Raw genomic sequence first — 15762 nt, 5'->3', positions numbered from 1 at the left:
TTTCCTTCTTTGCTGTCTTAGCTGACTGGGTTTCCTTTCTGGTTGTGATGCTGTGTTAACATCCCTTGCGATGGCCTCAAACCACTCCAAGGTGTTTGGGCATCCAAATGATATCCCCAGGTACAGATCATTGCTTTTGTTACTTCTTGGGTTACAAACTTGAATAGGATGTCAGTGGTCTCCCCTCATCTTTTTTCCCCTTTAAGCTTTGTTATTTTTAGTGTGAGGTTTTTCAGGAATGAATATATCACTTATAAGCAGAAATGCCTATATTTCCATCCTGAATTTTTTCCCCGAAGTATCTTAAAATTTGTTATTATTTTTAACTGTCACTTCTAGCTTGTAATGTGCTATACTTATTTTTCAGAATTTGATTTCTTGAACTCATTTTTTCCTCTTAGATCCTTCAAAGCTTTTTCTCTATTCATTGTTTTAGTCCTCTTCCCCTGCTCTTCTTTCTTCCTGTGTTAATCTGCTTCCCTCCTCCCCTTTATCTTCTTTGTGCATGTGATATTATAAGGTTAGGAAATGTTTTTAAATAGGAAATTTTTAATTTTGGCATTTTTGATTTTTACAAGTCTTCCATTAAAAGCATAGGTTAAATTTAAGAGCTTTTGTATTTTAATACTAAGGATTTTCATTATATATTTTAATTATAATGCTAATTTAAAAATAAAAAATATATTTTATTATACTGTATACATAGAAGTGAAATGTGTTGATTAACACTATGTAAGCGTGCCTGTGTTACATATTTAACATAATTTATAAGTATATTTATATTTAGGTAAAATGTATAAATTCATGAATAGGACTGTATATGATTTTGTTCTCTTTTTTTATTCTCTTCCAGGAGGATCAGGATGGGAGTCAAGGTCTGGGCAAGAGAAAGAGGGTCAAACTAAGCAGTAGCACCAAAGGTATTTATATTTAATTTTTTCCTTGTATAAAAAGCTAAAAATGAAAACTAAGAAACAGATTTTTAACCATGGAGAACAAACTGTTGGTTACCAGAGGGGAGGTGGGTGGGGGATGGGCTAAATAGGTGATGGGGATTAAGGTGGACACTTGTGGTTAGTACTAGGTGATATATGGAAGTGTTGAATCACTCTCTTGTACACCCCAAACTAATGTTACACTGTATGTTAACTAACTAGATTTAAATAAAAACTTAAAAAATAAGCTAAAAATGTTTAATCATTAAGAACACTTGGTGGGTTAGCCATTTTGAAAGGAGAGTTATGTTCTTAGAATTGTCTAATAATGGAGAAAGTATTTGTTAGGGAGTGATTGTGGGGTATCCCAAAAGCAAATGAAACTCTTACTATTGGAATTTTGTTTATTGTTTTTTTCATAAGATGTGAATTATTATTACTATTTTTTTAATAATAAATTTATTTTTTATTGGTGTTCAATTTACCAACATACAGAATAACACCCAGTGCTCGTCCCGTCAAGTGCCCCCCTCAGTGCCCGCCATCCAGTCACCCCCACCCCCGCCCTCCTCCCATTCCACCACCCCTAGTTCATTTCCCAGAGTTAGGAGTCTTCCATGTTCTGTCTCCCTTTCTGATATTTCCTACCCATTTCTTCTCCCTTCCCCTCTATTCCCTTTCTTTTTTTTTTTTTTTTTTTTATAAATTAATTTTTATTGGTGTTCAATTTACCAACATACAGAATAACACCCAGTGCTCATCCCGTCAAGTGTACCCCTCAGTGCCCGTCACCCATTCACCCCCACCCCCCACCCTCCTCCCCCTCCACCACCCCTAGTTCATTTCCCAGAGTTAGAAGTCTTTATGTTCTGTCTCCCTTTCTGATATTTCTCACACATTTCTTCTCCCTTCCCTTATATTCCCTTTCACTATTATTCATATTCCCCAAATGAATGAGAACGTACACTGTTTGTCCTTCTCCGGTTACTGTGGCCAAGTTCAAAAAGGGTGTTGCCTGAGTTCTCCTCTGGGATTTTGATGGAATCTTGTCTCACATTTAGATCTTTCATCTATTTTGAGTTTATCTTTGTGTATGGTGCAAGAGAGTGGTCCAGTTTCATTCTTCTGCATGTGGATGTCCAATTTTCCCAGCACCATTTATTGAAGAGAGTGTCTTTCTTCCAGTGGATCGTCTTTCCTCCTTTATCGTATATTAGTTGAGCATAAAGTTCAGGGTCCACTTCTGGGTTCTCTGTTCTGTTCCATTGATCTATGTGTCTGTTTTTGTGCCAGTACCACACTGTCTTGATGAACACAGCTTTGAGGTATAACCTGAAATCTGGCATTGTGATGCCCCCAGATATGGTTTTCTTTTTTTAAAATTCCCCTGGCTGTTTGGGGTCTTTTCTGATTCCACACAAATCTTAAAATAATTTGTTCTAAGTCTCTGAAGAAAGTCCATGGTATTTTGATAGGGATTGCATTATACGTGTAAATTGCCCTGGGTAACATTGACATTTTCACAATATTAATTCTGCCAATCCATGAGCATGGAATATTTTTCCATCTCTTTGTGTCTTCCTCAATTTCTTTCAGAAGTGTTCTGTAGTTTTTAGGGTATATTTTGAGAACCATTTGAATGGTAAATGGTTCTCCAACCTTTTATTTTCAGGTTGTAGGTGTCCTTCTGTCTAAAATGAGTCTCTTGTAGACAGCAAATAGATGGGTCCTGCTTTTTTATCCAGTCTGAAACTCTGCGCCTTTTGATGGGGTCATTAAGCCCATTCACGTTCAGAGTTACTATTGACAGATATGAGTTTAGTGTCATCATGATATCTATTTAGTCCTTGTTTTTGTGGATTGTTCCACTGAACTTCTTCTTAAAGGGGAGTTTTAAGAGTCCCCCTTAAAATTTCTTGCAGAGCTGGTTTGGAGGTCACATATTCTTTCAGTTCCTGCCTGTCTTGGAAGCTCTTTATCTCTCCTTCCATTTTGAATGAGAGCCTTGCTGGATAGAGTATTCTTGGTTGCATGTTCTTCTCATTTAGGACCCTGAATATATCCTGCCAGCCCTTTCTGGCCTGCCAGGTCTCTGTGGAGAGGTCTGCTGTTACCCTAATATTCCTCCCCATGAAAGTCAGGGACTTCTTGTCTCTTGCTGCTTTAAGGATCTTCTCTTTATCTTTGGAATTTGCAAGCTTCACTATTAGATGTCGAGGTGTTGAACGGTTTTTATTGATTTTAGGGGGGGATCTCTCTATTTCCTGGATCTGAATGCCTGTTTCCCTTCCCAGATTGGGAAAGTTTTCAGCTAGGATTTGTTCAAATACATATTCTGGCCCTCTGTCCCTTTCGGCGCCCTCGGGAACCCCAATTAAACGTAGATTTTTCTTCCTTAGGGTGTCATTTATTTGCCTTAATCTGTGTTCATGGTTCTTTAATTGTTTATCTCTTTTTTCCTCAGTTTCCCTCTTTGCCATTAACTTGTCTTCTATGTCACTCACTCGTTCTTCCACCTCGTTAACCCTCGTCGTTAGGACTTCTAGTTTGGATTGCATCTCATTCAATTGATTTTTAATTTCTGCCTGATTGGATCTAAATTCTGCAGTCATGAAGTCTCGTGAGTCCTTAATGCTTTTTTCTAGAGCCACCAGTAGCTGTAGAATAGTGCTTCTGAATTGGCTTTCTGACATTGAAGTGTAATCCAGATTTTGTAACTCTGTGGGAGAGAGGGCTGTTTCTGATTCTTTCTTTTGAGGTGAGGTTTTCCTTCTAGTCATTTTGCTCAGTGCAGAGTGGCCAAAAACAAGTTGTATTGGAACACGGGGGAGTATCACTGGTCCCTCTAGCTGGTCTTCTGGGGGAGGGGCCTGTTGCGCTGATTTTCAGGTGTTAGCACTTGGGGGAGCTGCTCTGCCCCTGCCTGCTGCAGGGCTCAGCGGGGGTTGTTTACCCCGCCAGGCCCCAGGAGGAACAGCAGCAGTTGCTATGGCAACTCTGGAAGCCTGGATTCAGCCTCTGCAGGAACTACGGGCTCGGGCTCTCGGTTCTCTGTCCGCAGGGCCTGGAGGCTCCGGGGCGGGGCCGCTGATCTGCTCAGCTCGGGGCAGGAGCGTCCTCGCTGTCCTGGGCCCTCCCGGCCTCTGCCTGTCCTGGGGGAGGCCGGATCCTGGGCTGTGTCCCGGCGCCCTGTGCTCCGGGGCCTGCGCTGTTGGATTCGCGCTCCCGCCCCGCAGCCCCCTCCGCGGAGCCGCTCCCGAGCCCCTCCGAGCTGCTCCGGTCGGTCCCGCCGTGCGCGCTGCAGCCCTTAGGGAGCTCGGAGCACTCTCCCGGGGCGCAGGTGTCTGTTAGTGTCCCCGGGAGCCCGAGGGCATCCCCGCCCTCCTGGGTCCTGCTCCAACTCCCTGCCAGCCCCTTTCCGCCCGCCCGGGAAGGTTGGTGCAGCTCCTGCTCCTCCGGGACGGGACGGGGCTCTCCTGTCCTGGGGACACTCGCCCCGGCCTCAGCCCGGCTCCTCGCGGGGCCCCTCCCCCTCGGAGGCCTTTTGTTTCTTTATTTCTCTTTCCCCGTCTTCCTACCTTGATAGAAGCGCGAACTCTTCTCACTGTAACATTCCAGCTGGTCTCTCTTTACATCTCAGGCCGAATTCGTAAATTTTCAGGATGGTTTGAAGGTTATCTAGGTAATTTGGTGGGGACAGGTGATATGAGGACCCTGCTCTTCCGCCATCTTGCCCCTCCCCCTCTATTCCCTTTCACTATTATTTATATTCCCCAAATGAATGAGACCATATAATGTTTGTCCTTCTCTGATTGAATTATTATTTTTGAGCCATAAAAAAGCAAATCTTGTCATTGATGCTTTGATCCAGTGTTTTTGGCCTGAAGTTATAGTTTGATTTACATCTTTTTGTAATCTGAGATATGCAATTTCTAGAGTGAAAAAGGGTGAGTATGGGAGAGAAGGTGAGAGAGAGAGGTCGGGGGGAGGAAGAGAATAAAAATGAATGGCACTTATTTAGGGTACAGTAAGGATTCAATATGTGGTTGCTCAAAGGAGGAGGAAGATATATAGTGAGGAAATAGATTAGTAATAATGAGTAATATTTATTGATCTTTTTGTATATGCTAGACATTGTGCTAGGCACTTCACATATGTTGTTTCATTTAATTCTTAAAGTCATCATACAAAACAGTTACTACTTTATGAATGAGGAAATAGAGACATATTAGACATCACAGCTAATGAGAAGTAGATCCTTAATTCAAATCTCTGAGCCTCAACTGTTAATCACTATGTTTTCTTGACCCTCACTAGAATCTTTCCAAGATCCCTTGTTACTAATTGACAGCCCATGCTCTGTGGATTTTTGCCATGGATTTCCAAATCTTAACACGGTCTATATCCTGGGGTAGTATGGTCTGTTAGAGTCTCCAGAAGTTAAATTATTATTTTGAATAATATTTTGAACAATAAGATTATAGTTTCTGGTACTGAGTGTGTCTTGTGGAATATTTACAACTGCTTGGAAAGGTGGAGCAAGTGGACGGTGTCAGTTGAGGCTCATTTTGTAAGTCTGTTCTGAGTTCTTTTGTGGCTGCATTTAACTTGGAGAGCCTAGTGGTGGAGACCCCTCAAGGTCCTTCTAACCAGACGAAGATGACATGAGACAGATTAACAGGAGAAAATAAAATTTAATAACATACATATGGGGAATTCATACAGACATAGAAATTCCAAAAACAGGCAAAATAAAGCATACAGGTCATTCTGAACTAGTGAGAAGGGGTAAATGATGTCTGGGTCTTCAGAGGGAAGATACGGTCTTCACAGGAAGATGAAAAAAAGTAAATATTTGATAAACACATGATTCCTAGTCGACTTAGAAACAGTGAGAATAGAGGACTTTGATCAAACAGGTCTTGCTAGGTTCCTCCCTGCCTACCATACTTAGTTTATATCATAATGTAGTTATCTATGGTGATAGTTTTTTTCCTGGAGCAGGTCCTCTATGTAAATTCTTTTTAGGCAGTTGATGGAGAGGATAAAGAGCTTTTCCTGAATCTGCTGGGTTTTGATTGCTTTTGTTTGTTTGAGTATAGTTGACACACAATGTTACATTAATTTCAGGCACACAACTTAGTGATTTGAAAGTTTGTACATTATGCTGTGTTCACAAGTGTGGCTATCATCACTATTACAATATCATAGACTGTATTCCATATGGTCTGCTTTTTTTTTTCCTGTAACTTACTCATTCCATAACTGGAGGCCTTTATCTCCTCTCTTCATTCATTTTGCTCATCTCCCTACCTGTTCTGTTCTGTTCTGTTCTGGTAACCATCAGTTTGTCCTGTGTATTTATAGGTCTGATCCTGCTTTTTGTTTATTTATATATATGTACATATATTTTAGATTTCACTTATGAGTAGAATCATATGGTATTTGTCTTTCTCAGTCTGACTTACTTCACTTGGCATAATATCCTCTAGGTCTATCATGTTGTCTCAAATGGCACAATCTTGTCCTTTTTTATGGCTGCCTAATATCCTATTATGTATATACATCATATTTTCTTTATATATTTGTCTATTGATGGACACTTAGGTTGCTTCCATATCTTGACCATTGTAAATAATGCTGCAGTAAACATTGTAAATGATGCTGTACATAATATATCTTTATGAATTAGTGTTTTGGTTTTTTGGGGGTAAATACCCTATAGTGGAATTATTGAATCACATGGTATTTCTGTTTTTGATTTTTTGAGGAACCTTGTAATCTTTATGCCAAAGTGGCCCATCTTGGGGTAGCCTGCCTTTGGCCCCTACACTAGCAACGTTCATGAAATTTGATCTGTGGTCCAGGATGCACACGTGTACATGTGTTCCCCTTCTTCCTTGCCTAGCAGGAGAACCTATAATGCCTGAAGGAAATTAGAACTCCATATGGCTACTTGGCCCTTTGACTTACCAGAGTTGTCTATGTGTTTATCTGAATCCTTGAGACACATCTGAGTTGAAGCAGATTGTTAGGTACACACTTGAGTTTAAGCTTTAGGGATGCCAAAAAAATACCTATTATGGTGTCATTATTTTCCTTCAGCTTGGTCAAACTTTGATGATACTTTTTATGGAGACTTAAGGTTGAAACTTATTTTATACTTGATTTTTTTCATATTTAAGATTGGATTATCTTCTCTTCTTCCTCCACTGGTGGGAAGTGGTACAGAGATTTAAGATTTGATCAGTTATCATTTTGCTTTAATTATATGCATGGAAGAAATGGCTTTTTGATTTACTAGAATCCCTATTTCCGAAAAAGTGATAGTTGCTTTTGAAAATATTGAAAATCCAGGGAGTGGTTTAGTTTTTGTAAGAATTTGGTTTAGCACTTTGAAAGTGAGCCAAAAATAAAATAGGTAATGATAGGCCAGAGGTTGAGGTACTGTGCTACATTCACCATCTATTCTCAGAACCTAAATTTTAAGGATGAAGAAACTGAGGCCTACAGGGCTTTAGCCAACATGCCGAGATTATTGGAGCTCCTGAGTTACAGGGTCTGGACTCTGCTGTTGAATGAAATCTTTACCTCACTCATGCATTTGTACCACGTGCTGATTGCTCAGAAGTCTCTTTTTTTATAGTTTGGCTTAAGGTAGTTTAGGCATTGTAAAAATCATGACAATTTAACCCATTTTTTATTTTTATTTTATTTTTTTTAATTTAACCCATTTTTTAAAGGTAAATATGTAGTCATATATAATTAGTGGAAACATTTCTAAACACATTTCCATAACACACAAAACACATCACACTGTGTCTTAAATATCTTGGGGAAACTGACATCACCTATTTTAAGAACAACAAGGAAGACATTGTGGGGTTTTTCTTTGCTTTTTTGTCTGAAGATGAAAAAATGGAATCATACACAACTGCAGCTAATTTCATTTTCGTAGAAGCCATAGCTTTTCTGGTTCACTTGGATTGTTTTATTTAATTAAAACAAGGTGAATGTTTCTTTCTCTTTCAGTAAATGACACCTAATAACTATGGTAGCTTCAGACTTTCAGTTGGCAAATGCAGACTTGCAGAGTTGTAACTGAATTCTGAGAATACTACAATTTCTTTTAGTTTTGTAAATAATTCTAGAAACACTTATCTGTAAGGATTTTATTTTTCGATAGTCTAAAATTTTCAATCAGTGTTAAATTGTAAGAATTAAGTTGACATCAGCAATATGTTCTGGGTTATATTCTAATTTTGAATCATAATCCATATGTTCATGTCACTTGATTCATTTGGGCCTTAATTTTATTACTTTTTGGCTTTGAATCTGTCAGTGTGTGCCTTTGAATATGTTTTACCTCATTTTTTGCAAGACTGGTTTATTTCTATTTTAAAATCATTATCATATCCTGGGAATGATCTAGTTCAGGAAGAAGAGATTTCTGTTTTACAAGTAGAAAGTTCTGAGATTTAGAAAGTAAAGAATATGTTTCCACTAAGGAGATGTATAGTATAATTGTATGTATATTTTTATCCCTATTACATACTGCTTATGTATGTAAGTGCCTTTTAGTAAAAGGCACATTGAAAGGGAGTTAGGGAATTGGGACAAACTTTTGCCTCTCTGTAGTTAAAATCATAATGTCTCCAGAATAATAAAAGTGTTATTCTGAAAATAATGAGTTATTATTAACAGAAAAATTTTGTTAAAATTATGTCTGAGAAGTACTGATTCAAGCCTATTAAACTCACAGTGTTTTATAGAAGAATCAGAGTAATGGCATGCTTCTTGATGGCATGTTTATTGAGCTTATTGTTACATTTAAAAAATATTTATTTATTTTAGACAGAGAAAGCATATATACAAGTGCAAGCGTGGGGAGGAGCAGAGGGAGAGGGACAAGCAGACTCTGCAGAGCCCGATATAGGGCTCTCAATCTTAGGACCCTGAGATCATGACCTGAGTCAAAATCAAGAGTCGGATGCTTAACCGACTGAGCCACCCCAGGTGTCCCTATTGTTACGTTTTTAGACTGATCCATGACCTAAGGAGATGTGGTGTGATTGCATTATTCAGAGTTAGTTGAGAGTAGAGTTAGTTGAAAAAATGCTTCAGGTTACCCTGCAAAACAATTTGAACTGTAATGTACTTAGAGCTATACCTGAGTATTCTGGTGTATGTGATACTATTTTTTAAAATCCCTCATCTAATACTAGTCCTTCATTAAGCATCATCTCTTAACTAGTCCGTTCATATATGACACTTGCTATATCCTCTTAAATGTCGTTATATAGACCTAATGATCCAGAGGAGTAGCCCAAGATCATTTGCTCCAACAAAGATCAATAGTCAGAATTTTGTAGTTCTTTTTTAGGGAAAGACATTAGAGAAAGTGAGAGAAACAAATAATAGTCAAAGTATTAAAAATAGTTCATTATATACTTGGTGAGACCTTTCTGTTGACTAAGTGTGACAAAGATGTAGAGATTAGCAGGAGACAAAGTGGACCTCAAGGAGTAGCTTAGAAATTGGCTGTTTAGTAATTTTAGCCCTCTTTGAATACTTTTATTTAAAAGGGGCATCCATTTTCTGTTTTCCCTATGCATGAAGAAGGGCGGCTTGAGTCTGTTGCAAGTTAACAATTCTTTATAATTTTCTTGGTATATTCTTACCAGATAAAAGTAAATTCTTCTGTAGACTAGAGGAAGCAATAGATTAGTAATTACTTCCTGCAGCAAAGTTAGTGTTTAATTTATGAAGAACAATTTTAAAGAAATAAATTATTGAATCTTATAACAATTTCCTTCCTTTCTTTAAAAACTAAAAATTAAACGATTTAATAACTTTGCTTTATAGCCTTAATATTTTGTTCTTAAAGTTTTTACTATTGGGGCAGCCTGGGTGGCTCAGTGGTTTAGCGCCACTTTCAGTCCAGGGCCTGATCCTGGAGACCCGGGATCCAGTCCCACGTCGGGCTCCCTGCATGGAGCCTCCTTCTCCCTCTGCCTGTGTCTCTGCCTCTCTCTCTCTCTCTGTCTCTCTCATGAATAAATAAATAAAATCTTTAAAAGAAGTAAAGTTATTACTATTAATATGAGTACTAAGTACTGTGAATATTCTTGTAAGATAATTATTTTGAATCTTAGTAGAAATTTTAAACACCTTATGTTTAAGGACAAGTAATTACTTTTTTTTAGTAACTGCTTTCTAATAAAATATAAAGTATTTTATTATTTATATACCATGGAGATGATAGAAACCTGGATTGATGATGTCATTATTATCATTGAATTATTGAAATGATATCCTTAATTTGTAAAAACATTCAAGTGTTTGAGGTTGATAGATGATTAATTATAGTAAGGTTTAAATGAGATGAGCAACTTAAATCATTAGGTGATAAGTTTTCTTTTTTTATGTAGATCAATCTATAATGGATGTTTTGAAACATAAAAGTTTTCTAGAAGAACTGTTGTTTTGGACTATAAAGTATGAATTCCCTCAGAAGATGGTAACTTTCTTACTCAACATGCTTCCAGATCAAGAGTATAAGGTATCCATATGTTTTTTCCCTTCCTTTCTGAACTTTGCTCCCCTTTCTTTGCCTTTTCATTATGCATTTTTTTGGTTTGTTTCTCAGCTGTGGCTTTGAAGGTTGATATAACACTAATAAAAAGCATTAGCTTCTTATGCTATCAAAACAAGGTTTGCACAAAAAGCAAGGGATCATAAATCTGAAGCAAAGCAGTTTTACAAAGCAGTATTCCTAAGGGTAGTCTCTCTGCATGGAACTTGGTCCAAAGAGAATGCTGAGGGACAAACAAAAACATAATTGCAGAAGTAAATATGTACAATTAAATTGTGGTAGGTTCTCCAAAGGAGAGGTACAGAGTGCTATGAGACTGTTTAAGGGGACAGCTAAATTTAGATTGTGGGATTAGAGGGATGTCTGGCTGGCTCAGTTGGTAGAGCATACTACTCTGGATCTCGGGATTATGAGTTCAAGACCCATGTTGGGCGTAGAGATTACTTTAATAAAAGAGGATTATGTAGTTAGGCTTGGGAAAATCATAGGGTTAGTTGTTGCTAGCCATAACCGTTAAAGACAGAGCAGTTAGTTACTGACCTATATACACATGTAGATAGGTGAAGGCTCTAGTTCCAGATGGTCTGGACCCTTACCTATGACCACCATGTGGTCATGGCAAAGTGACATAACCTAGTGTATAAAAAGAAAATAAATTATGCTGTCCTTCTTCTCCTCCCCCCCCCCCCCACTTTTTTTGACTGTAGTTCTTACAGTTTAGGTAATAAAGCCTCCTTAGGAGTTACATTTTTTTTTTTTTAGGAGTTACATTTTAATGAATAATGCCATTGTTTTGTGTCTATACCCACTTAAGAAAACAAGAAGAAATGCATATGTTACACAGCAAGAGTATTTCGTCAGATAATGGTCAGCTTTCCAATCAAATAGGAGGAGACATTTCTTTTGTAGTAATCACATTGACTCCCTTGGTTTTGGAGTTATATTAAATCCTCTGATACGGTTTTTAATCAAGACCTTAGATTTTGTTGTTAAAGTAGATAGCACAAAGCAAAGACACCTACTTTGATGTTAGTTAATTGACATATCTGTAAGCAAAGTGAAAATTGTATTTTAAAATCATGGTATTTATAATTGTTCTAAAAGTTTAATAATTAAAAATACCTATTAAAATTTTTCTTAACTATCCAGGTATTTTGCTAAGGTTCCAAAAAAAGAATGTGACTACTATCATCATTGAAATTACTTTAAAAATTACTTTGGAAAAAAATAAATAAAATTACTTTGGATGTCATCATAAGCTAACAATAGCTTTAAAATGTTAATATGTTGTATTGGAAAATGTGTTCTAAAACTCATACTAATGTGTTTCTTTCTTCCTATTTAAAAAAATTTACAGGTTGCTTTTACAAAAACTTTTGTTCAGCATTATGCTTTCATTATGAAAACACTGAAGAAAAGTCATGAATCAGATACAATGTCTAACAGAATTGTGCATATTAGTGTTCAGTTGTTCAGCAATGAAGAGTTAGCCAGACAGGTAACAGAAGAATGTCAGCTGCTGGATATTATGGTCACTGTGCTATTATACATGATGGAAAGTTGCCTTATTAAAAGTGAGCTACAAGGTAAACTCAGGGTTATTTCACTAGTTTTATTATTGGTATACTTGTGTAACTAATCTTAAGAATCCTTATATGCTTAAAATAGCTTTAAAATATTATAGTATATCTTTGTTAAAGAATTTTTTGAAAATTTTCATCTAAATTTAAGACAAACTTTTTTTTCGAGACAAACTTTAAACTTACTTTTAGCTTTGTTATTCACAAATAACTTGAGATTTTTGGATATTTCTTTTCTGTCTTTTTGCGTGATATGAGCACATTTACAGATTCAAATAATACTTTAAAAATATGCCACTGTGTTGTATGTCTTGAAAACATGTTTTTTAATGATTGCAGTATGTCATATGACTTTACCATAATTTAACCCATTTCTTTATTAGACATGTTCCTATTTTTTATTATAAATTTGTTATCTGCCGTAGATATTTTTATATGCCTATAGTTTAATAATTTAAAAATTGAAATAAATCTTGCTATTTTTTGTTTTTCCATAGTAATATCTTTAGTGTTTTTCTTTTGTGCCCACTATATGGTTGATACTCCTCAAACTGCCATAATATTTCTAGGGCTTCCTCCTGTTCTCATTTCACTCTGGTCTTTCATCTTAACTTTATCTCCTTGTAATAATTTATATGGAGTATTTGCTATGTATGGGGCACTATATTAACACTATTCATATGTTGTCTCAGTTAAACTTCTGAATAATTCTCTGAGATTGATATTATTATTGTCCTTATTATTCCCACTTTAAAGTTAAGTAAATTGAGGTTTAGAGAAATTAAGGCATTTACCATAGATAAGATAGCTAGTAAATGACAGAGCAAAGGTCTTCCTATCATCCTGATGTCAGAATCTGCCCTTAACCATGACACAAAGCAAGCCAACATCGATAGTACTGTGTTTTCTTTTGTTGGCATATGGAGCTAAACTTTAACACCAAACAATACCTGAGATTAAATCTCAGGACTTCCATTTTCTTTGGAGGAGAGATCTTGTAGTTGAGACTTTTTTGTTCCACTGTTACTTCCTTTTGCATATTAGCTACTATTTTCTTTCTATTCTGATAGTCTTGTCTATTCTCATGTGAACCATAGCCTGAAAAATAGTGTGTACTCAACATAGAGTGCACTGCCTTATATATGCTAATAATAGCTAGCTAATATAATATCTGCCGTCTTTTGAGCACTCACTAAATGCAGTACTCTTTTCTCAGTACTTTGTATTATGTCATTTAGCCATCTGTAGATGCTGTGTTTTTTGTTTTGTTTTGTTTTTTTCCCAATTTATAGGGGAGGAAACTGTGACTTAGGGAATTGAAGTTAATGATCTTTGGTTTTTAGCTATAAGTAGTAAGGCTAGGTGTCTGACTTAAACCTGTACTCCTATTTTTAGTATATGTGCTGCTGAAGTGAGCACTTAAACCTGTACTCCTGACCACTAAGTGACTCTGTCTTTCCATTGTAGGTATAGTGGGAACATAATACATTATTTACATTAAGCCATATACTTTTTCACTTTTTTAAAGGAAAACTTAAAAGCTGCTTTGTATTATATAGTTCTTTTATCTTCATGTAAGATGACCCTTTTGTTTAAAGATTCTGTATTACATGTATTGCTTATTCTTTTTTGAAATAGTATCTATCATTCAGATATATCGGTGATTTTCTTTTATATAGAATTACATATTTAGAGAAGGATTTTTCACAAAAAGTATTTTTAATTTATAAACTTAGAAAACTTTAATTTTCAAAAGTTGTTTTAAATTTTTAAAGATTTTATTTATTTGAGAGAGAGAGAGAGTAGTGAGGAGGGGCAGAGAAAGAGGGAAAGAGAGTCTTTTTAAAAAATTTTTATTGGTGTTCAATTTGCCAACATATAGAATAACACCCAGTGCTCATCCCATCAAGTGCCCCCCTCAGTGCCCATCACCCAGTCACCCCCAACCCCGCCCACCTCCCTTTCTACCACCCCTTGTTCATTTCCCAGAGTTACGAGTTTCTCATGTTCTGTTTCCCTTTCTGATATTTCCCACTTATTTTTTTCTCCTTTCCCCTTTATTCCCTTTCACTATTTTTTATATTCCCCAAATGAATGAGTCCATATAATGTTCGTCCTTCTCCTATTGACTTATTTCACTCAGCATAATACCCTCCAGTTCCATCCACTTCGAAGCAAATGGTGGGTATTTGTCATTTCTAATGGCTGAGTAATATTCCATTGTATACATAAACCACAGCTTTTTTATCCATTCATCTGTCCATGGATACCAAGGCTCCTTCCACAGTTTGGCTATTGTGGACACTGCTGCTATGAACATCGGGGTGCAGGTGTCCTGGCCTTTCACTGCATCTGTATCTTTAGGGTAAATCCCCAGCAGTGCAATGGCTGGGTCATAGGGCAGATCTATTTTTAACTCTTTGAGGAACCTCCACACAGTTTTCCAAAGTGGCTGTACCAGTTCACATTCCCACCAACAGTGAAGAGGGTTCCCCTTTCTCCACATCCTCTCCAACGTTTGTGGTTTCCTGCCTTGTTAATTTTCGCCATTCTCACTGGTGTGAGGTGGTATCTCATTGTGGTTTTGATTTGTATAGGGAAAGAGTGTCTTAAGCAGACTCCATGCCAGGCTCTGTCTTAGGACTCTGAAATCATGACCTGAGCTGAAATCGAGAATCAGATACTTAACCAACTATGCCACACAGGTGCCCTAAACTAGAAAACTTTTAAAATTTAGAAGTGTCTGCTCTTGTGGAAACAATCTGGAGTCTATTTTCTTGATGAAGTGGTTTAGCAGTACCTATTAGTTATATATAGTTTGCACTTGATCTTCAAGGAAGAATGTTTGAGAAGATGTGTTTGAATCTGCCTCATATTTTTTTCTGTAGCCAGATTTCCTGAAAGTTTGTTTCCTTGCTTTTCCATCATTCAGTAACCAACCTTAGTCTAGTGTCTACTTTCATAATTCTGTTGCTCTCCCCGAAATTGTTTATGACTCCAGTGGTCACATGTTCTACTTTCCCCAAAATGCCTCCAAGCAATGCCTGTTGTTCTATTTTTTTTTTAAGATTTTATTTATGAATGAGAGACGCGCGCGCACACACACACACACACACACACACACACACACACAGAGGCAGAGACATAGGCAGAGGGAGAAACAGGCTCCATGCAGGGAGCCCGATGTGGGACTCAGTCTCGGGACTCCAGGATCACGCCCTGAGCTGAAGGCAGATGCTCAACCACTGAGCCATCCAGGTGTCCCTCTATTGTTCTGACATAGTTATTTATATTCTCTTTTACTCTCATCAGTATCCCAGTTCATATAATAAATTATATGATCACTCTTTTCATGACATACATGATGGGGGAAAACTGTGACCACTCTTTGGACCTTATATTTCCTGTTTTTCAGTAGCATTTCACACTATTGATTGTCTATTCTTTCTGTGGCCCCAAACTCTTTTCTGATTGTCCTGTTGATGTTGGTGTTTTTTGGCACTTTGTCACTTTTCCCATATTTTCTGAAGTCATATTGCAAAGTCTTATTTAGCTTTCTGTATATACTTCCCTTCTAATGCAGGTTGTCTGTCCTAGAAATTCTTAAAAAAATTGAATTTTCCAAAAGCTAAATAGCTGTTGGTAGCATTGC

The 15762-nt window shown here is 37.1% G+C and overlaps 1 protein-coding gene across 1 annotated transcript in view; it reads left to right on the top strand.

The window, feature by feature from the left end:
* The window catches only part of UBR3 (ubiquitin protein ligase E3 component n-recognin 3), a 234038-nt gene that overhangs the window by 56142 nt on the left and 162134 nt on the right, over positions 1-15762 (top strand). The window contains exons 6-8 of the mRNA XM_055308033.1: positions 854-920; positions 10367-10497; positions 11888-12116. Of these exons, the coding sequence (XP_055164008.1) occupies positions 854-920; positions 10367-10497; positions 11888-12116 (427 nt within the window). The remainder of the gene's footprint in view (positions 1-853; positions 921-10366; positions 10498-11887; positions 12117-15762) is intronic.

The sequence above is a fragment of the Nyctereutes procyonoides genome, unplaced genomic scaffold (assembly GCF_905146905.1).
Source record: "Nyctereutes procyonoides isolate TBG_1078 unplaced genomic scaffold, NYPRO_anot_genome, whole genome shotgun sequence".
In the NCBI taxonomy this organism is placed as follows: Eukaryota; Metazoa; Chordata; class Mammalia; order Carnivora; family Canidae; genus Nyctereutes; species Nyctereutes procyonoides.
Note: the sequence above shows the minus strand (reverse complement) of the source record. Positions and strands in the feature narration are given on the sequence as shown.